This window comes from Mastigoproctus giganteus, chromosome 7 (assembly GCF_048544385.1).
Source record: "Mastigoproctus giganteus isolate SK-2022 chromosome 7, ASM4854438v1, whole genome shotgun sequence".
Classification (NCBI taxonomy): Eukaryota; Metazoa; Arthropoda; class Arachnida; order Uropygi; family Thelyphonidae; genus Mastigoproctus; species Mastigoproctus giganteus.
In genome coordinates, this window is record NC_143581.1 from 201,856,030 (window position 1) to 201,880,108 (window position 24,079).

At 32.5% G+C, this 24,079-nt stretch overlaps 1 protein-coding gene across 5 annotated transcripts in view; it reads right to left on the reverse strand.

Moving 5' to 3' along the window:
- The window catches only part of LOC150083572 (glutamine--fructose-6-phosphate aminotransferase [isomerizing] 2-like), a 96,515-nt gene that overhangs the window by 64,674 nt on the left and 7,762 nt on the right, over positions 1–24,079 (reverse strand). For 3 of the 5 annotated variants that reach the window (XM_090378074.1, XM_090378073.1, XM_090378071.1), the window contains exons 2-5: positions 19,078–19,185; positions 8,613–8,702; positions 8,130–8,255; positions 1,814–1,887 (exon numbers count right to left, since the gene is read on the reverse strand). In XM_090378074.1, coding sequence (XP_090234200.1) covers positions 1,814–1,887; positions 8,130–8,255; positions 8,613–8,702; positions 19,078–19,185 — 398 coding nt within the window. The remainder of the gene's footprint in view (positions 1–1,813; positions 1,888–8,129; positions 8,256–8,612; positions 8,703–19,077; positions 19,186–24,079) is intronic. The other 2 variants (XM_090378075.1, XM_090378072.1) reach the window with 1 other exon arrangement.

The following is a 24,079-nucleotide window of genomic DNA, read 5'->3' on the forward strand; positions in this document are numbered from 1 at the left end:
CAATATTTTTCAACCTCAGGAATGAAGCAGCATTTAAACGAATCCTCAAAGAGATACTGTTATCCATGCTCTCTGGTTCGATCGGAAATGCACGGACAGGATGGCTTTATTGATGCCCTTAAATACACGAGGATTTCCAGAATGGTACACAAGCAGTGATTTTAATCTGTAATCTCCCGCTGCATTAGCCCCAAGCAAGAGGATGGCCCTATCTTTTGATGCCTTGAAACCTGGCATTGTATTTTCCTCTTTGGCAATGTATGTTTGATCCGACATTTTTTTCCAATATAGAGCAGTCTCGTTAACGTTAAAAATTTGCTGTGCTGTGAAAAAACGATTGATGAACACCTTCATCAATCGTTTTTTCCAACATATCACAAAATTTCTCTGTAGCTGCAGAATTGGAATTGGCGACTTCACTGCATATTTTAACATTATGGAAACCAGTGCGATGCTTGAACCTATTAAAACCACCCATTGCTTGCCACGAACTTGGCAAAGATATATAAAGATAAAAAGATATCTTTATATATCTTTTTTTTTATAAATACTTGTTGCTTTTGCTAGAATGGTTTGATTTGATTTGGAATTTTATGGCACAAAAACAGCAAGGTTATAGTGCTTGAATGGTCATTAGACTCAGGGACACTCGCTTCTGAATCTGACTTTCCATTCATATTATTAACAGCTATTCCATCTTCGATATAGCACCTGAATGCTGTTTTGTGATTATTGTTGATCTTAAGTGCGTTGATCCTTTGACATGTTCTTTTATATGCGCACTGTACTTTAAAATAGTATTCACTGTTGAAGCAGTAAGACCTAATTTCCTTGCAATGGATGACAAACTTTGTCCTGCTTCGTACTTCTTAATCATTTTCATTTATAAATCAATTTTGTTTCGTTTCCTGGCACTGCCAGCACTTGTACTTTTCGTTGGTCACTTTCCCTTCATCATTGTAATACGTAAACAGGAATGAAGAGAAGTTTCTGAAAATTTGTTTTTTATATGATTGAAGATTTCAGTGAAGGAGAACACATTTCACCATAATAGTGTAAAAACCCACAAAATTGCAGTTATCAGTATTATCGCAAATGCAATAAGATTGAGTTCACTACCCGTTTATAATTAGATGCACTAATAGAAAAGTCCAATTAACTGGAATTGTTTTTTGTTCGTGACCTCCAGAAACATGCTTTAGAAAAATATCACAAAGGCATTCAAAATTGATTCTTATAATGGAACATATAATGATGAAAGTGTAGTGCAATTTTCATTATAAATATGATATTTTAGAGAGATAAATAGCTTAGTAATATAGTGAAATTTTCAACTTCCAAGGATTTGGAACGAATTACAAAAAATAAAAAACAATGTGTTATTGAGTTCACATTATATTTCCATGATACCGCCATTTATTCCTATGGGATGCAAACTATGTTTGCACGATTTTTTTAAGTTTGTACCGGTTAGTACATAAAGTCGAATTTCCATAAGTTGAGTATTACGCAAGTCGGGGAGTTCCTGTAATCCATTTAGGATTGGTTTCTCTAGTAAGGCATCTCCTGAGGAAAACTATTTGAAATAGTCCAACCTTTTTTGGTATTACTAATAATTTTACTTAGAATTAATTCTAAACCTAAAAGAGCAGCTTTATATTTTAAAGAATAAGAAGATAAAAAAATTGTTTTCAAAAATATTGATGCCAGTAAAAGTGAGATTGGTATCCTCAGTGGATTTGGTATATGATAATATTTATAAATAGGTTTGGTGGCTGTATGTTTAATATGAAACTTAAAATGGAATACATACAGAGTTAGTACTCACCAAGAACTTCTTAACATCTTTATAATTGGTAATTATTCCATTATGAACAACGACAAATTCTGAAAGTTAAACAAAAAAAAAAGACATCTAAAAAAACTGAATTTCTCAAAACATGACTAAAATAATAAATTTTTCAGTTGGTTTCTTGAAAACAGCATCATATTTGCTAAACATGTTAGGAAATATAATGATTAAAGTATACTGAAGTGAAGATATTTGTAATCCAGTGTCAAGTTCTAACAAGTATATGTAAACATGAGTAATCTAAATGCCCAGTAATAAAATTTCTAGTCTAAATATTTTCATAGACCAGTGTTTCTCAACTTGTGGTCCACAGACCACTAGTGGTCCATGAGTTGGTTGCAGGTGGTCCGTGGGAAAGTAAATTTTATTGTAAGTATATATAATATAATCACAAATAAAATTAAAATTGGCAATCAACTGTTTACTTTGTTGTCGCAAATCAAGAGGTATCCCTTACATTGTAAAAAGGTATCCCTCACATTGTAATACTTCCTGATTGGAATGTAAATCTTACAATGTAAGACATTGTGTGTTGCCAGCACACTGTTGGTGAGGCCACAAGCTTTTCTGTCACAGTAGATCACCAGCTTCTGGGCATGTAATATGTATTGGATTTGTTTTTGTGTATTCATAAAATATTTTTTACATTTTCACAAAACTAGCATGCAAGAATAACTATTAAAATTTGTAGTGAATATTTGATTGTATATGTTCGGTGAGTTTTTTTTAGTATATTTTTAATTATATTTAATTAATAAGTGATATTTTGTTTGAGATTGGATTATTTATTTTAGGAATTTAATATCAGCCTTATACTCAGTATAGTATACTGAACAACATGGATAAGCATCTAAAAACAGGATTTTTGAAACGTCAACCCAATACTAATTTTTTCATAGATGTAAAGAAACCCTACCCAGTGGTCCGTTTATGGTAAGTAAAGAATGCTTGAAGTGGTCCATGAATGATAAAAGGTGAGAAGCACTGTACTAGACTGAAATTCAGTATTCAAAATAAGGATAAAAGAATACATAAACTGTTGCTTGATTCTGAGACTAATAAAAATATTATATAATTAATTGTTTTCTACAAAGTGCTCCTATAATTTTACAGCCAGAAAAAATACATTTAGACAACTGTCATTTAATGTAAAATGTATAATTTAATTCTAGTGTGTGTGTGTGTGTGTGTGTGTGTGTGTGTGTGTGTGTGTGTTGCCCACACTTTTCCAATATTCCTTACTTAACCACTTCATAATGTTTATATCAGTATTTGATCTCAAACCCTGCCAGTGATGACACCTGGCCTGACAAACCCATCAGCAAAACATCTATTGTACATTACTGATATATGGAGATTTCATGTAACTTAGCAAAACTCTGATGTCCTTTGCTGCATTGCCATTATTTCACAAGTTCCGCAATTAATACATATGTACTGATCCAACAAACATCAAAGCCACATGCCTGCACAGAACATTATTTGCTGATAGTGAGAAATCAGAAGTTTGATTTCAGATACTTGGTTTTATTTCCAATAACAAATTTTCTTTCATGGCCTTGAGGGATCAATGGTTTCAGCAACATATATCTTCTACAATCAGTTCCCCAAGATTGAAAACAAGTAAGAGAAATTGCTTTTATTGTTGTTTGTGATAATGGGCTCTACTTACAAAAGGTATTCTTGGGAGTGTGATAAATGAATTTTTCTAAAAAATAAAAATGAGATGATTTTACAAAACAAATTCTTAAAAAATAGCTATTTTACAACTATGAACCTTAATTTTTTTTATTTTTTTTATTTGTACTGTTAGTAGTACTAGGATTAGCACTATTCTTTGGAAAAAAAAAAAAAAATTATCACATAGCCACATTATACATGTTTCTAAAGTTATACATTTTTCTTTTTAATTTATTTAAAACAGTTAGCAGTGTTAGTATCGGCTATACAGTACAAGGAAGCCAGAACCTTTTGTTGCATCAGCCAAATAAAAAAATAAAAAATAAAAAAAACATAGCCACACATGAACTGCCACATGTGTTTTCCTCTTCCTGCATGTATGATCCAAAAGGCCTTTGAATTTCCCCAAAATGGGAAGCAACTTATTCCACTGATCAACAACTTGCTGGCTAAAGGAAACTAGCCAGCAAGTTCTATAATTCTACCCCACCCTTGGTTTGAATTTATGCCATCTAGTTCTAGTGTAATACTGTGAACATTGAACCAATTTTACTACATTTTAGCCTTATTAAGCCAAATCAAATTTCCTTAACAGCACCTAGCTACAACTGCCTCATACAATGGAATTATAACTTCCCTACTGCTATAAGTCATTGTTTGATAAATCATCAATAGGTCACAATGGGCCTTTCCCCCTTACTGTCTGCACCACAGAATTACATTTGTCTGTATGTAACCCCCCCCCCCCAAATACTTTTCTTCCTCAACTATTTTTAATTCAACTGTTCCAAATGAATAATTATTTTTGAGTTGTTATTTCTAAGTATAAAACTTTGTAAATTGCAGCATTAAAACACAGTCTTATCAGACCACCCCCAAAGCCAGTCTAAGTCATCCTGAAGCAGCACTGCTTGACACTCATCACTAATCACTCTCCCAATTTTCACATCATCTGCAAATTTTAATATCATTCTTTGTATTCTTTCTTTGCTGTCATTTAAGAAAATAAGAAACAGAAGAGGTCTAAGCACCAATTCCTGGAGCACTCCAGTTCCTGTCGTGTAGCCATCCTATAATCAGGATCTCACCTTTGATCCCAATATGTTCCAATGTACACAGCAATCTCTCACAAAGGTTCGAGTCAATTGATGAAGTCTAAATAAGCAATTTTAAAGTTATTTCCTACATCCATCTAATAGTTGGATGTAGGGAAAATAAAAATAAACTGTGACATAGGAAAAATAACCTGATAACAGGTTAGTTAAATAAGATTTTTCTCTTTACAAATCTATGATTAATTCCCTTGAGTTTCCCTTCTAGATGCCCTATACTGCATTCTCGATCCCTATCTCCATGATTTTCCTTACTGCTAGAGTCAGGCAATCCCGTATGTAGTTATCCACTTTGCATTTTGAACAGACTTGATGGATTGGAATACAATAGCACTTTTCCTATTTAAGGGAATCACCCTTGTGTAATGAAGTTATCATGACTAAACTTAATGGGGTAACATATTCCTTTACTGCTTCCTTTAAAACAACTGGGTATGCGCAATTTACCTAGTTATGTACAGTGAAACTTCTCCTAACGGACACCTCTCTTTCATGGACATCTCTCTACAACTGGCATTTTCAAATTCCCCAACTCACCTCCATTAGTTTTAACGTGTTTTCAGCTTCTGTCTAGCGGACATTCTCTGTAACGGATGCGGACAGGCAATCTGCACTGTTTCGTTTAGATTAGCACTTAATTTGATCTCCCCATAACGGACAGCAGGCGAGCTCACGGCCCTTTTTCTAGAAACTTTTCTTCCATGTATTGCCTCAATCGTGTGTTTATTTTCTATTTCCGATTCTCTGAATTTTATCAAGGTTTACGTCGCGGTTCTAAACCCTTTTTCAAGAATTTTAAGGCACGTGTAAAACTTCTGATGAATTCGGTGTGTGAAGGGGGGGGAATTTGGTCGGCCTTTCGTCTTTTGAGTTTCAGTTTTCTTCAGTGTCGTGTGAAGTGCACAATGTCTTCTCATAAACATTTAACTTTAAAAGATAAAGTCGAACTCATTAATGCGTATGATCGGCAAAAAAAATAGTGTTCGCAATCTCACTGCAAAATTCAAAATCGGGAAGATGCAGGTAAGCGACATCCTAAAGGAAAAAAAATGAACTGCTCAAACAATTTTGGCAACACGGAAATGATCAGTTTCAAAAATCATTCCCGAAAACTGTGGGACTTTAAATTGACAATGTTACGTATGAGTGGTTTTGTCACGCACGTGCTAGAAAAGTTCCCATTAATGGGCCTATTATTAGGGAAAGGCTTCGGAGGTTGCGAAATCTATGGGAGTAAATGAGTTCAATGCTTCTGTGGGATGGCTAGACAAGTTCAAAACTCGGCATAAAATTTCTTGGAAAACCGTAAGTGGTGAAGGTGGAGCTGTTGATACTGGGGTTGTAACAGAGTGGACCATCAAATTGGAAGATTTATGTTGTGATTTTGAAGCTAAGGATATTTACAACTGTGACGAAACAGGGTTGTTTTTTAAAGCTCTTCCTGAAAAAACAATGAGTCTAAAAAACGAAAAGTGCCAGGGTGGAAAAATTTCTAGGGAACGCTTGACTGTACTGTTGTGTACAAATATGTTGGGAGACTTTGAACAACCACAAAATCCTCGTTGTTTCAAGGGCATAAAGTTGAATCTTTTGAATGTTGACTGGAAGTCTAATAAAAAAGCGTGGATGACACGAGATATCATGAGCGAATGGATAAGTCACTTTAACCAAAACATGATTCGTCAAAACAGAAAAATTATTCTTTTCATGGATAATGCTGCATCTCACCTGCACATTGAATTGTCCAACATTCAAATCGTTTTTCTGCCACCAAACACATCTGCAGAGTGTCAGCCCTTGGATCAAGGGATAATAAAAAATTTTAAACTTTACTACAGAAAACGTGTTTCAAGACATCTCAGTGCAAACATGAATGATGTAACATGTGCGAGTGACCTTGCAAAGAAAATCAGCATCCTAGATGTGATTCAATAGATTTCCTCTTCAGTAAACGCAACTAGAAAACAAACTGTCATGAACTGTTTTGTAAAGTCTGGCTTCTCAAATGCAAAAATTGAAGTTGTGAACAGCAATGTGGAGCACCAAGAAGAACAATAAATTCAACATCTATTGATAATGTACGATACTTCAGCTACAAGTGACCCTGGCTACAAAGACATAGACTCAAGCCTCACTACAGAAGATTGTGCTCTAGATATCAACAACATTATCATCGATATTTTTCAAGAAGTTCCTCATGAGGATGGAGAAATGGAAGGAGGTCATTCTGTCGAAGAACATATTAACAACAAACCACCGTGAAAATAAAAGAAGCGCTCATACAAATCAATCATTTAAAAATGTTTTTCGCCGCTGAAGAAGATACTGAAGGACTTTCGATGGTTTCTTCACTCCAAACAAATGTTGAAAACAATATTATCAGCCGGAAGAAAGTGCAGAAGAAAATAAGTGATTACTGTATTATTTTTCTTAAGATAAAGTCATAATATGCATAGCACAATTTGTATGTATATTATTTACAAAAATATTGTGCAAAATCTGTTATATAATTTAATTTAATGTTTAACGATTTTTCTTTATCTCTTGTGTATGTAATTGTATATTATTTACAAAAATATTGTTCAAAATCTGTATATATTTTAATTTAATTTTACATTAAACGTTTAACGATTTTTCTTTCTTTTTTTTTTTTTTTTTCCTCCCTCAGACTTCTTGTTAGCGGACACTTCTCTCTAACGGACAAATTTTCGTTCCCCATAGCTATCCGTTAAAGGGAAGTTTCACTGTATATAACTAGGTAGACTGCATACACTTATATGAAGAAAGAAATGTCTTTAAGACTTTATATCCTTAAAAGTGTGTGTGTATATACACACTTATGTATATACACACACACTTATATAAAGAAATAAAAAAATAAATATAAAACTAATAGGATTATGAATGTGATATCTATTTTTATTGTGAATATATGTTCTTATTAATAATGAATATATTCTTATTAATTATATAAAAAAATCATTGAGAATTCTCTACTGTAAGCTGCAGTGGTTCCATTATGAAAAATTTACAATGTTATGAAGTGCTATCTTAATATCAGAATGGGTAAGGTACAATTTCCTTGTAAAAAAAAAAAAAAGACAAAAAAAATTTCAAAAATAGATCTGTTATTAGTATTGCATAAAAGAGCTGTGCCACTAGATTTAGGTAACAAAACAACAGCATTGTTATCTTCAAAGTTATAATCCCAACTGCTACAGTATACTTTAAATACTCTGCTATTCCAGTGAACTCTGTTATTCCAGTATAAAAATATTAAGCTGTTACTTTTAAAAATGACAACAGGTGGTGTATCATCTTACAATTAAAAGAATATTTAGTTACTTCTTAAAGATGTATCACACTAAACACTGTAATGACCAATAAAAATTAATAGGCACCCATATTTAAGTTCTACAGCTAACATCAAACAGTAATTACAATACAGTGAATATATTTTAAAGCCATTATTTATATTATCCTACCATTTGTACTGTCAGATCGCTGAGGATGGCTGTTAAGATCACTAGGAGCACCATGGGTAGCCCATCGTGTATGAGCAATGCCAATATGAATTGGGAAGTACTGATCAAAATCAATATCCTCCTTTCCTAAAGATGAACATCAACATGCATGAATAAGGAGATGCATGAACATGAAATATACAAAGGAAAGTGCTTTTTTTGTCAAAGAACAGTGATTAAATAGTCTTTAAACACTCTTATTAAATTGCTATAATTATGAATTTTAAAAATTATAGTAATTATGACAGTGTGATAATTACGATAATTGGAGATACAAGTATAAAAACATTTTATTAAAAATAAATAATCCCCTTCAATAGAAGTGAATTAAAAATTAAATTAAAATTAAATAAATAAAAGTTATATATATTACATAACAAAAGGTCTTATACAGATCATCCTTTATAGTTTTTAAAAATTCAACTAAAAAGTACGGCTACTTACCCCAAATTGCATCCTCTAGCATTTTTACCTTTCCACTTCTACGGATAATTCCAGTTGTCTTCCCTTCTGGATCTCCATCAAAAGCAACACCTTAGTAAAAAAAAAAAAAAAAAAAAAAAAAAAAAAAATTCTAAAATGTTTTACATTAAGAAAGGAAACAAGCCAACAATAAATGAAAATCACTCCCTTTATAACAGATCACAGAATTTAGCCTAACATTTTTTTTTTTTTTTGAGTAACAATACTTAATTATTGTTAAAAGACCTTTTCTTAAAAAAAAGTTAGAGAAATTCATGTTTGTTTTTTAGATCCACATGGTTTACTTAAGATCCAGTTAGGTTAAGAAATAAAAATTAAAAGCACTATGGGAAAAGTGCCAATGGTTAAAAAAATAGTCCAATATATGAGCATGTAACTGTTGCCAACATGATGTGAAATATATATCAAATGAAAGTTAAAACTAAAATCATGATAAACTTGTCCATGTACTTGGGACAAAAAATGGAGCTAATCCATCATTTGCTGGAGTAACTTAAAAGTTATGAATGAAAATGAGATTTAAAAGCTATTTAATCTCCTTTTATTTGCAATTTTCACTTACTGATGACAAAATTATACCAAAATTTCTTATCCCAAATACTGTTTATTGTAATTCTCATTTTATTTATCGTCCATCATACTGAGAACTGGTATATGCACATACTGGTTCTCCATATTTGAATTCAGCCATAAGTTTATGGCCTATGTCATGTTTCAATGATGCACTGACCTTCAGTGTGACATTGCAACACAGTAGTAATGGAAACTATATTGTGCCTTTGGTGGGTTTGTGCACTTGCATAAAACACAATAATAGTCAGAATGAATGTTTTATATATATACAGTGAAACTTCCCTTTAACGGACAGCCATAGGGAACGAGAATGTGTCCGTTACAGAGAAGTGTCTGCTAAAGAAGTCTGAGGGAGAAAAAAAAAAGAAAGAAAGAAAAATCATTAAACGTTTAATGTAAAATTAAATTAAATTATATACAGATTTTGCACAATATTTTTGTAAATAATATACATACAATTGTGCTATGCATATTATGACTTTATCTTAAGAAAAATACATACAGTAATCACTTATTTTCTTCTGCACCTTCTTCCGGCTGATAATTTTGTTTTCAACATTCGTTTGGAGTGAAGAAACCATTGAAAGTCCTTCAGTATCTTCTTCAGTAGCAAAAAACATTTTTAAACGATTGATTTGTATGAGCGCTTCTTCTATTTTCATCAGTGGTTCGTCGTTAATATGTTCTTCGACAGAATGACCTCCTTCCATTTCTTCATCCTCATGAGGAACTTCTTGAAAAATATCGATGATAATGTCGTTGATATCTAGAGTACCATCTTCTGTAGTGAGGTTTGAGTCTATATATTTGTAGCCAGGGTCACTTGTAGCGGAAGTATCGTACATTATCAATAGATGTTGAAGTTCTTGTTCTTCCTGGTGCTCCACATTGCTGTTCACAACTTCAATTTTTGCATTTGAGAAGCCAGACTTTACAAAACAGTTCAAGACAGTTTGTTTTCTAATTGCGTTTACTGAAGAGGAAATCCACTGAATTGCATCTAGGATGCTGAGTTTCTTTGCAAGGTAACTCGCACATGTTACATCATTCATGTTTGCAATGAGATGTCTTAAAACACGTTTTCTGTAGTGAAGTTTAAAATTTTTTATTATCCCTTGATCCAAGGGCTGACACTCTGCAGATGTGTTTGGTGGCAGAAAAACGACTTGAATGATACAATTCAATGTGCAGGTGAGATGCAGCATTATCCATGAAAAGAATAATTTTTCTGTTTTGACGAATCATGTTTTGGTTAAAGTGACTTATCCATTCGCTCATGATATCTAGTGTCATCCACGCTTTTTTATTAGACTTCCAGTCAACATTCAAAAGATTCAACTTTATGCCCTTGAAACAATGAGGATTTTGTGGTTTTCCTATAACAAGAGGTTGTTCAAAGTCTCCCAGCATATTTGTACACAACAGTACAGTCAAGTGTTCCTTAGAAATTTTTCCACCCTGGCACTTTTCGTTTTTTAGACTCATTGTTTTTTCAGGAAGAGCTTTAAAAAACAACCCTGTTTCGTCACAGTTGTAAATATCCTTAGCTTCAAAATCACGACATAAATCTTCCAATTTGATGGTCCACTCTGTAACAACCCCAGTATCAACAGATCCACCTTCACCACTTACGGTTTTCCAAGAAATTTTATGCCGAGTTTTGAACTTGTCTAGCCATCCCACAGAAGCTTTGAACTCATTTACTCCAATAGATTTCGCAATATCCAAAGCCTTTTCCCTAATAATAGGCCCATTAATGGGAATTTTTTTAGCATGTGCGCGACAAAACCACTCCTACGTAACATTGTCAATTTGAAGTTCAACAGTTTTCAGGAATGATTTTTGAACCTGATCATTTACGTGTTGCCAAAGTTGTTTGAGCAGTTCATTTTTTTTCTTTAGGATGTCGCTTACCAGTGTCTTCCCGATTTTGAATTTTGCAGCGAGATTGCGAACACTATTTTTTTGCCGATCGTACGCATTAATGAGTTCGACTTTATCTTTTAAAGTTAAATGTCTATGAGAAGACATTGTGCACTTCACACGACACTGAAAACTGAAACTCAAAAGATGAAAGGCCGACAAAATTTCCCTCCCCTGCACACACCGAATTCATCAGAAGTTTTACAGGTGCCTTAAAATTCTTGAAAAAGGGTTTAGAACCGCGACGTAAACCTTGATAAAATTCAGAGAATCGGAAATAGAAAATAAACACACGATTGAGGCAATACATGGAAGGAACGTTCCTAGAAAAAGGGCCGTGAGCTCGCCAGCTGTCCGTTATGGGGAGATCAAATTAAGTGCTAATCTAAACGAAACAGTGCAGATTGCCTGTCCACGTCCGTTACAGAGAATGTCCACTAGACAGAAGCTGAAAGCATGTTAAAACCAATAGAGGAGAGTTGGGGAATTTGAAAATGTCAGTTGTAGAGAGATGTCCGTTAGGAGAAGTTTCACTGTATGTGTGTATGGGTGTGTGTGTGTGGATATAGGAGGTAATGTAGAAAAATTACCTCCTATATACATAGGAGGTAATGGAGTATATTACCTCATATAGAAAAAACAGGAGAATGCAATTAAAAGGGAAAATGGATAGATTCATTATTAAAACTACAGTTAACAATGAATGGCAAGAAGTGACCAAGTAAGAACACAAATGAATTGGTAAGAAATTAAAAGTTTGTCTGAGATAAAAAAGGGGTGCACAAAAAAAAAAAGGCTGCTATAGTAAAGAACAGAAGTCAGTCTGTAGTAGCATAATACAGATAGTTAAGATTTCAAACTGATCATATGAAGGGCCACATCAAAAGGGCTTGATCTGTAGTCATAATATGACAGCCTAACAGAAATAAGAAGCTCCGACACACATAGCTTGCCTCTCTTTCTCAAAATATTTACACTAGAATAAGGATATTTCCTAAAATTATTAATTGTAGAGTGTTAGGAACAGACACACATATTAAACCCTCAAGTGTTAATAATATTTTAAATATATACTTCTGCAACAGTCACCTAATCCAAAAAACAACACATTATATTCATACAATTACATTAACTTATTACATATACTGCATACTATGCATATTTATGTAATATATTATAATATAGAATTACATGAAAATATAGGTTTACCATTTGATATACTATTACCAACTGGATTTATCTAACATTTTTTCTTTTAAGTAATGTTGGAATATTTATGATTACAGGTTATAACTTTTTCTGGCAAAATCAAAGTACAATTTTGTTCTTTCAAAAAAAAAAAAAAAAAAAAATGGGAATCAAACTCAGTCAAAATGAGCAAGCAGCTATAGCCCATAATATTGACACACAGAGAAATTTCTAAATGACCTCTTCAACTGAGGCTATAGTTAACTAATCTCAGGCAGAGGGAGTTGTTATTTGGTTTTTAGGAGCATTAGCAACTAAGGCCATATTGCTCCAGGGGATATGCAACGATCATTCCTGACCTTCCCACATCCTCCGTATTTGGTGGTCATGGGCTCAAACCTCGGTCTAATCAAGAAGCGTGTACTACACACTGCTGCTCCTACCCACCAGGCTACGGAGGCGCTGACAGAGGAAGTAGGGTTCCCCCATAAGTTATTCTCGGTTTTTCAACCCACATAACATTTGCATAAGCCCAGGAACACACACTTATAGAGACATAATATACAATGTGGTGCAACATGGCCTAATTCACTGATGTGCCTAAATCCCAACAATAATCAGTCAACCAAACCAACTAACCAACCAAGAATGTGGCCTAAGATGCTGATGCACCACAAAATCAACAATAAAAATAATGCACAGATCTGAACATACAAGTACAGTATACAGGAACTCCCCGACTTACATAATACTCGACTTACGGAAATTCGGCTTTACATAAGTATTTGCCAGCCAGTGCCAACTTAAAAAAATCGTGGAAACGTATTTTTCATCCTGTAGGAATAAATGGAGGTATTCATGAAAATATCATAATGTGAACCCAATAACACATTGTTTTTTTGTTTTTTTTTTTTTGTAATTTGTTCCAAGTCCTTGGAAGTTGAAAATTTTGCTATATTACTAAATTATTTATCTCTCAAAAAGGTCATATTTATAATGGAAATTGCACTGCCCTTTCATCATTATCATATGTTCCCGTTATAAGAATCAATTTTGAATGCCTTTGTGATATTTTTCTAAGGCACATTTCTGGAGGTCACTACCAAAAAAACAATTTGCACTTTCCGGTTAATTGGGCTTTTCTGTTAGTGCATCTAATTATAAATGATTAGTAAACCCAATCTTATTGCATTTGTGATAATACCGATAACTGCAATTCTGTGGGTTTTTATGCTATTATGGTTGAAGATTTCAGTGAAGGGGAACACATTACATTTCATGTAATGTGTTCAAATTTTCAGAATCTTCTCTTTGTTCCTACTTGCATATTACAATGATGAAGGGAAAGCAACCAACAAAAAGTGCAAGTGGTGGTAGTGCCAGGAAACAAAACAAAATTTATTTAGAAATGAAGATGAAAATGATTAAGAAGTACGAAGCAGGACAAAGTTTGTCATATATTGCAAGGGAATTAGGTCTCACTGCTTCAACAGTGAATACTATTTTAAAGGAGAGTGTGCTATACATGCAATGTCAATGGATCAATGCACTTAAGATCAACAGTGATCACAAAACAGCATTCAAGTTCTATATCGAAGATGGAACAGCTGTTAATAATATGGATGGAAAATCAGATTCAGAAGTGAGTGCCCCCTGAGTCTAATGATCATTCAAGCAAAAGCAACAAGTATTTATAAAGATATTAAGGATAAGTACGGCAAACTTCAACCCAAGTTCATGGCAAGCAACGGGTGGTTTAATAGGTTCAAGCATCGTGCTGGTTTTCACAATGTTAAAGTATGCGGTGAAGTCGCCAGTGCCGATTCTGCAGCTGCAGAGAAATTTTGTGATGTGTTGGAAATAATTATTGATGAAGGTGGCTATATTAATGCACCAAATTGTTATTGTTGACCAGACTGCTCTATATTGGAAAAAAATGCAGATTGAACATACATTGTCAAAGAGGGAAATACAATGCCAGATTTCAAGGTGTCAAAAGATAGGGCCACGCTCTTACTTGGGGCTAATGCAGCGGGAGATTACAGATGAAAATCACTGCTTGTGTACCATTCTGGAAATCCTTGTGCATTTAAGGGCATCAATAAAGCCATCCTACCCGTGCATTTCCGATCGAACCAGAGAGCATGGATAACAATATCTCTCTTTGATAATTGGTTTAAATGCTGCTTCATTCCCGAGGTTGAAAAATATTGTAAAGACAACGACGTTCCTTTCAAGATTTTGCTTCTATTAGATAATGCTCCTGGACATCCTACACATCTAAGATGATTTCAATTCGAACATGAGAGTCATATTTCTACTGCCAAACACAATTTCACTCATCCAACCTATGGATCGGGGTGTTATTTAGAATTTAAAAGCATACTATTTACGCACAACATTTGTTCAGGCATTGTCTGCAGTAGATGGGAAAAATTTTACATTAAGAGACTTTTGGAAATCTTACAATATTTACCACGCCATCTTAAACATTAATAAGGCCTGGGCGGAAATTACTAAAAGTTGTTTAAATGGTGCATGGAACAAAATATGCCCATAGCAGGTAAAAGGCTTCAAAGGATTTGAAAAAGACGAATCATACAAAGAGGTTACAGATAAGATTGTAAAGGTTGCAGAGCTACTTCAGCGGAGGTTGATGCCAAAGACGTGGAGGAGTTAATAGAGCAAGAAGAGAAGGAATTATCTAACGAAGAACTTATTGACTTGCAGGCAGTGATAGTGAAAGAAGAAAATGCTGATGAAGCTCAAGATGAACCAAATGAGGAGTCAAGATGCTTCATCACCAGAGAAATGGTAATGGAATTTCGTGAAATTGCATCGGCAATGGCAAGGTTTGAGAAGATGGATCCTGACAGCAACGATTCTTAAAAGTTAACATAGGGGTGAATGATATGCTTGCTTTTTACAAATAAATCTATGATGAAAAGAAAAAAGTCACTGTCCAGTCATCCATTAATATGTTCTTTCATAAGGTTGAGTGGCTGACCCCTTCTAAATCTCCACAGCCCTCAACCTCCACAGCAACGTACTTATCAGCTGAAGACGTCGATTCTGGCAACAATGCCCAAGAGGTAAAACTTACGGAAGTTATGTCTGTCTCCTCTCTTTTTTTTATATAATTTTATAATTTAAATTGCACGCTTTTGTAATTTTTCCTGCGCATGAGATAAAAAAATAATTCTATTTTCATGTTGATTCTATTTCTTTTTTTGATTCAATCAATTCAGCGAGCACAGTTGCGAGTGCTGCACAAGCATGGGGGAAATTCCGACTTATGTAGCATTCCACAGAATGCAACCCTTACGTAAGTCGGGGAGTTCCTGTATATTATTAGCCTTATGTTGCAAGGAAGTCTGAGGCTTATGCTGCACCAGGCAAAAAAAAAAAAAAAAAAAAAAAATTCTGAATTACCCTGAGAGAGAGAAGTAGAAGGGAATCACCATGAAAGAGAAGAATCATGATGTCCAGCTCAGGACCCTGGGTGTGCCAAGCCCATACTCACCAGATGTGAGACCCTGGGGTTAGGACAGATGTTTAAAGAGTTAAGGTTGGCAATATGACAAATGTTCATTTTAACAGACTTCAGTTTCTAACATACTTCAGAAATAACAGACAGCATTCAGTGAAACATGCTTTCCATCTATATGGGTCAAGGTGACATAGCTGCCTAAGCCTGATGGTATTTACCATTAGTTAAAATATCTTTGATGCCAGGGAGCAAGGATTTTTCTTACCATCAACTTCTGATAGCATGCCAAGCTGGTCAGTAGAGAGTGATTTTGAAAATTTTCTGCTTATCAGTACCTCCAGCAAGATTAATCAAGATCTCTTCAGACTCTGAATAAGCTTTATTCAAAGTTTACCTTTTTCCTATACCATACAAAAAAAATTTGAAGCTCTTCTACACCACATAATTGTGGCAAGTGAAGCAAAATAGTTTACTTTTTTTTTTTTTTTTAAGTGAACCCCAAAACCTTTCTCATAACACTATCAACTTCAGCAGCCATATTTATTTCTTTCAAGTTTCAATCTTAGCAGGATTCAGTGGACATGTTTACCCCCAATACAGTCCATTAATTGAACTTTTATTACAGTAATAATTTCAGTTGCGATGCAAAAACTGTAAACTTACTGTAGGTGCAGTCACCTTATTTGGAGGTCCATCTGCTTGTAAAACTGTATAAAGAGCCGCATAAAAAAATAATGGGGAACTACAGGAGTTAGCTGTTTAGAGAAAAAAGCTCAAAATGCTATAACAGTTACACAACAAATTAACTTGGAATTTTTTCTTTTATTAAAAAATGCATTAATATCTTTATAAAATGCAACAATAAGGCACACTGTTATGCATTCATTAAAAAATAATAATATATAAAATTCATACCATAAAGATATTCATACTATAAAGATTACCATGTTGTAAATACAGTATGGAAGTCTAGTATAAAAACAACTTTAAAAAAAATCATAAAAAATACTCGTTATGTCTTTTTCTTATACCCAAATTAATCATTGACATGCCTTATTGTAATGTCCATCCATTACAATAATAATCTCTCTGTGAAATCGAAAAACAGGATATATTATAATCTTGCATTCATTTATACAATGGAAGTCTGCATTATTCTGTTTCCTGTCTCCACCTCATATGTTTCATCTTTAATTAAAATATGCCTTATATGTTTCCCATGTAATTTGCCCAAGTAACTTTAAGTGACCTAAAGAATTTTATCAAGTATTGCACTTTTCCATGTGGACAGTACCTTCCACAACAAACATCAACAATTACAACTGATGTTGGTTATTTACTCACAAATGTGGAAGCTGAAAAGCAAGTCAAATTACATTTATTAATGTCTTCCTGTGTTTCTATCATCTGCTCCAATCATATAAATCTGGTTCCATAGCTCTGTGCAATGCCAATATAATGGCAGGTGCCAGGATTCATTAATAATGGATAACATCAAAGCAGATAACCATTTACAAAAGTACACATGAGAAAAACAAATTTGCAAAAAAATTATGAGAAAATTATTGCTGCAGTCATTTAATGGCTAAATGTTTCGTATTTCATACATTTTATAAGTTATAACAAGTATAATGAATTAAATTTCTTATATTTACATTATTAAAATTCTCTTTATTTAACATTATTAAACTAATGGCATATTAATAATGCTTGCAGTAGACTTTCCATTATAGACCATTCTTATAATAATGCTTTTATTATATTTAAAAGTTCTCAAAATATAATTGAGATCTATTCTGTCTTTCTATATGGTTGGCAATCAGAAGACTTTCAAATGCTTAAATAAACACTGTGATCTTAAAATATACCCACAGCGGAGCAATTTTCAATATCTGCGAGTTGCATTCTCTTGAAACATGAAAGACAAGGTAGTCCTCGATATACCAAAGAGTTATTTATTTATTTATAAATTTATTTCTAAAGGATACAGAGCTTCTGCTGTAAACTTTCATCTGATAAAATTGAAGACAAATCAACAAAGTGAGTGCAGAATATAGGATTCACTGTTTCAGAAATTCAGACTGAATGGATCAATTAAAAAGAGGTGATAACTGTAAACATGTCCTATGCATTAGCATTAACATTAGTAGAGGCATTTGATGCAAGAAAGCAAGCTTATGCAGCATCAGCCCAAAAAAAAAAAAAAAAAAAAAAAAAAAAAAAAGTCTTCCAAATTCAAGGATTAAAAGTCAAGCCAGTCAATTAAAACATGTTCCACTCTCTTAATATGCAACTGCAAGGCATACATATTAACACAACAAGTCAAAATTCATTTATGATAGTAATTTCATATTAATATGATATTAATTAATCTATTAATGATGAAATGCAGAACTGCCAGCTGGCAGTTTGCATTTCATAAATTCAAAAAGCTTGACAATCATTGATAAAAATTATACAGTGTCCATAAACCTCTTTTACAATGCAAAAACATTGTGTGAATAGGATACATGATACAAACCTGAAAAACTTCCAGCTGATAGAGAGGACATATTACAATTTTCATTGCAGATATCCTCTATTACCTGGAAGTGGTTGTGTGCTACAGTAGATAGCATAATTGAAAACTATAATAATGGTGGAATTTACCAAATTACCAAATCCAATAAAGTGTACAGACTTTTTTTTTAGAGAAGCTAACATCACAGGCATATACTGATGTGTTAGAGAATTTATTTATGCCCCAACCGCAGGATGACAATGATAGCAACTCAATTTTTTAACAAGAAGATCTGCCACATTACCACAAAGAAGTTCATGCATACTTGAATATGGTGTTTCCTGGGAATTGGATTGGAAGAGGACTAATTTTGTGGCCCCAAGATCTGACTACATATTTTACTCTCTGGAGATTCATGAAAGATGATACATCTATCCCACTTATGTATGAGAACCAATATAAAACGTAATGCATTTGTGAAGGAATTGGCCGCATTGATGAGTATATGTTGTGCTGAATATGGGAGGAATTAGTTTACAGGCGGGATATCCATAAAGGTGCAAACATCGAACACCTCTAATTAAAAATATCCTCTATCACCGAAACATGGTTTCAGATTTCTATCACGTACCCTATTCACATAATGTTTTAGTATTGTAAAGGAGGTTTGTGGACACTCTGTACCATAAAATTATAATATTAATGAGCAAGGACTGTGCTATACTCCATCTAACTAAAATAAAAATACTTGCCAGCAGAATCATAACCACGGTATTCAAGTCTTTGTAAGCCCTTAATTAAGCATTCCAAGATATCTTTCCTGGTACGTGGTTCCAAATAATTAAGATAAGCAAAAATGCCTATGAGAAAATAAAATAATCATGAATTTTTTTGTGATAATGAAATGTAAGTTAATAAAAATATTAATAGTAACTTAAGATTTCATTTTACATAATGTATTTTAAGCTAATAAAATTATTTATAGTAACATAAAAGATTTTATACACAGAAGTATTTTTTCCTCAGTTGTGATCACCTAACTGTGGCAAGCAGCAAGGTTTCATTGACATACTGAGAGGTAGGAGGGGATTCCTACCTACTCCCAGAAGAGGCTCCAAAGAGAGCTAAATTCATGTTATTGTAGTGGTTGGATGACCTGATTAGACAAAGACTTCCTGTTCTGTGGAAATGAGCAGTTAAACAACTGTTTCAAAACTAATGGTTCGGTTATTGTATATCTGCATTCCACTCTTTATTCAGGTTAAGATGTTAGGACTTTTGTCTAAGCTTACTATAATATAAAAATACATTTAATATATCTGAAAAGCATCTAATGTATATAAAAGATTGTAAAAAATCAAACAAACTTATGTTTCCGAATAACCAAGTATGGAATATAACAGCAACAAAAGAATTATCAAACTCATATGACTAGTGCAATTATAAAAAGCCCTATATTATGGCTCCATAATTTATGCAGTTGCCATATGCTCATCGTGTTGAAGATTTGCTGTACTCCAAAACAAAACATTATACACTGGCTTTGTATTTGTGTTTTCTTATCTACTTGATTGGGTTTTTTTTTTTTTTTTGCCAGTTCAGCAAAAGCCTATAGCTTCCTTGCACCATATGACGAATATTATTACTATTTATGTATTTTAATTAGCTTTAGTTCACTCCTAAATTATGATGAGAATTTTCTTCACAAATCTTCTGTAGGCTGTGCCACTTTATAGTACTGCTCTAAGTTATTTCAAAATACAAAGAACATCAACAAATATAAACCTAAGTTACGTATAAGCTGTTTTTAACTAATTTTGAAATAATTAAAAGTCAAAAACTACACATTATATGCATAAATAATGATGAGCCAAAAAATAATCAAGGTGGTTAATGAGTCAATTTCTGCTGGGTTTGCTATTGAAAGTGACCATTCTACAGTCATTCTGTACTAAACAAAACATATTTAAGAAGTGTTATGGCCAAAAGCAACCATGATGCAAACCTCAATGGCATAATAATACAACTGTATAATTGAATCTACAGCTATTTATTTATTATTACACATCCAAACATAGTATGGTTCGATACAGGTTAATGTATTTTACTTTATTCTGTGGAAGCAAATATTCACAAGCCAGTTTGTGTGTGTGTGTGTGTGTGTATATATATATATTTTTTTTTTTTTTTATTATTTTTTTTTTTTAATTGAAAAAAAAACCTAAAATCCTCATGGGAAAACTGTACACCTCCACTTGAGACCAGCTAGTTACAGCTCCAAATAAAGTAGTATTTGAGATTTTCCTTTTGTTGTTAATACAATTTGAACACAGACCTTTTCAAACAAGTGACAGTCAACAAAACTATTATACTGTCAAAGGGATAAAAAATATTGAAAATTAATATTCAAATATACAAAATATTGTATTAAAAAAAATCTGACTATAAAATATTATATTAAAAAAATATTCTCATGAATTTAGAGGATGCATCAGTCAAAAGGATAAGTGAATGAAAATGACAACAAATAATGATTTAAAAATGCATAGTAACTGCCAGGATGATAAATTAATAAATGTTCAATCCACTATTTTCCTTAAGTCATAATGCAGAGTTTTTATTTTATTGCAGGCACCAAAATTACAAGAACAAAATGCTGCATGTTTGCCAGATGGCTACCAAGCACATAGAATGGGATGAAATGAAATGTAATGTACATATTTAATCTGCTTCCTCATAGTTCTTTCTTTACAGATACTACAATACAGTTGATAAAAAATATATATATAAAAAAACTGCAATATACCTTCAGTAATAAATATAATAATGTACATGTATTTTTAGTGTTGTTAACAACAAAAACATGTGCACAACCATCTATATTAATATAGACAGCTCTCTATAGATACTACAATTTCTTTCTGTGAACAGCCTTATTATTATTATTATTTTTGTACCCTGTAAAACTGCTTCAACTAGCCTTTGAAATTGCAGTTTGGTTTTGAGGATACATTTAAATTAAATTCTTAATTCATGAAAGGGATGTTTTGGATATACTACATTGCATATAATAAATACCATACTGATTACCAGTTATTTTTGTTAAAAGATTAAAAGGAAGGAAACAGAGGAACCATAGAACTTGTGCCCTTAATAAAACACTATGAAATAAAAACAATAATAGAAATAGTGACACACTTATTTTCTCAAACAAAGAGCTAAGGTAGGCAAAAAATGCTATCTTTACTAGGGCAAGGCTGACAACTTTACTGCTGCAGTTAATCATGTAGTTATTCAATTATTATCTAAATAGGAATTAAGTAAAAGAAATTGCAGCAACTCCTAAAACAGTAGGCAAAAAAAAGTGGTGTTATAAGAAGAAAAATATATCTAGTGATATTTGGTGGAGTTGGGAGTGGGAAAGGATTCAACTGGCCCAATAGATGATTTGAAGGTTATGGGGGAGGAAGAATCTAGAAATAAAATTTTTCCCAGGAGGGGAAAGACCAATGATGGATCTTGACACTAATGGTGATACTGAATATTTATTTTAAAAAATGAAGTGTATATTTTTAAGACGTTGTAGTTTAAAATTAAAATGCAATAAACAAAAGTGTGAGAGCAAATGAATAAATAGAAATTCAAGTTATTTAACATCCATATTAATACAATGAAACCATCTGATTATTTTTACACAAAACAAAACAACATTACTGGCTATGATGGTGTACAGTTAGTTGTTTCCTTCAGTGCACAGACAGAAATACCATTAAAAAAATTCAAAGTAGTTGTAGTATGCTGTGATTTGAAATTTGAAATATTCTTATTTCTTTTATTCAATAACTATAAAATCATATACCCAAAATTCTTCTGTCTTTTACCAAAACAAATAGCGGGTGAACATACAGTCATACTTTAAAAATTGACTTCCTGAGATCATCACAGAATATCATGCAGAAGTATTAGATTTCTTTTATTACCCATACTTGTCTATGCACTAAACTTAGTTTTTAACCAATAAATGGATATACCATCTGGAAACTACATAGAAACCATTAGATTTCTTTTGTTACCCATACTTGTCTATGCACTAAACTTAGTTTTTAACCAATAAATGGATATACCATCTGGAAACTACATAGAAACCTGTAAAACATGTTTGTGCAAAACAAGATTTATTCTGAATATACAAGTTAAAATAAAATGTTATTAGTCATTAGCAGTCAACAATGAAAGCCTGCTTTATTAAACAAATCCTGTTGAATTCCTTGGACAAATGCCTGTTTTACTAGTGTGTCCTTCAGGTGTGACCTAATTCAGATCAGGAAACTGAAAGATAAGCAGTATTACCTGATGTCTAGACAAAGAGCAATGACCTAAAAAAAACTTTCTTTCTGGGATAACAGAGGCATGTATTGTCATCTTTATCTTAGTCAAAAAGATGAGGTGGACGTTTGCATTTATTAAAATAAATACTTATTTTAATTAAATCTTCAACAAATAAAATTAAAATGATATAAAAGTTTTGGCCAGGTCACAACAGGCTGTAAATCTAATCACAAAATAATATCAAAAAGAAAATAAATATTTACTTTTACAAATATAAGTAAAAAATAAATATTTCTATTATATAAAAAAGACAAATGGAATACATCAAAAATTTAACAGAGATGAGTATAAATACTACAGAAAAGAAATAAAGTAGAATGCAAGCAATCAGAAAAATATTAGTTTATATGTGAAAATTATCCCAAATTACTTCCTATTTTGTTTGAAAAAAAAAGTTATGAATATACAGTAAATCAACAGGACACTAAAGCAAATATACAAGGCAATCATAAATCTGATGTTACCACATACTGAACAGATTACATATAGTTTAAAAATGATGCAACAGGAAATACATCAACCTTACCACTGAGAAGCAGAAAAGGAAATGGAAATGAGAGCCTTTATTACATGGGTTACATGCAGATTACAGGTAACAATCCAATGCAATAACATTATGAGCACTGTACTGATTTTAACACTAGGTAAAAGCATATTCAACAAACGAAAGAAAATTAATTATCCTGTAATTATCATGATAAAAAGTCTTGTTTCTGAAAGAATATATTTAACTTATTAGTATTTAAAATAAATGTATATTTTATGTATTTTAAAACTTAAAATATATAATGTATAAAAGAAGCTAATATTCTTTATATATATAAAAGTTTAAATACATTAATAAATAAGAGGAATATTAATTTAAAATCTCAATTTCCTCTCTTGGGGCTGGGGGAAAAGAATATTATTCTTGGACAAATTCCTCATAAGGCCTCATAAAGGCTTTCCATTATAGAAAACACATAGTAACCATTAATTTTTAAAACTTAAAGAGTAAGCAATGGACTTATATGTATATGCTATTCGTATTTCAATGTAATGTGGTAAATAGTGAAAAATGTTAAAATATATTAATAATTTCTTTATTGCATTGCAATAAACAAGAACTAGCGTGAATAAAACACTAGTGCATTTGTAACTGAAAAGGAATGAATTAACTTACAATGATCACTTCACAAAAATTAATTTATAGGAGTGAAATAATTCACTCCCCTTCTAACTTTGGGAAGAGTCACTATTTCAATGTTTATTTATAGTTATCAATTTATTTCATTTTCCTGCTAATTATGATGAAGTAATCCACTGATGTTTTTAATAAAATCTGATAATTATCAGCATTCATCCCCAAAAGACAAATAAGAAGTT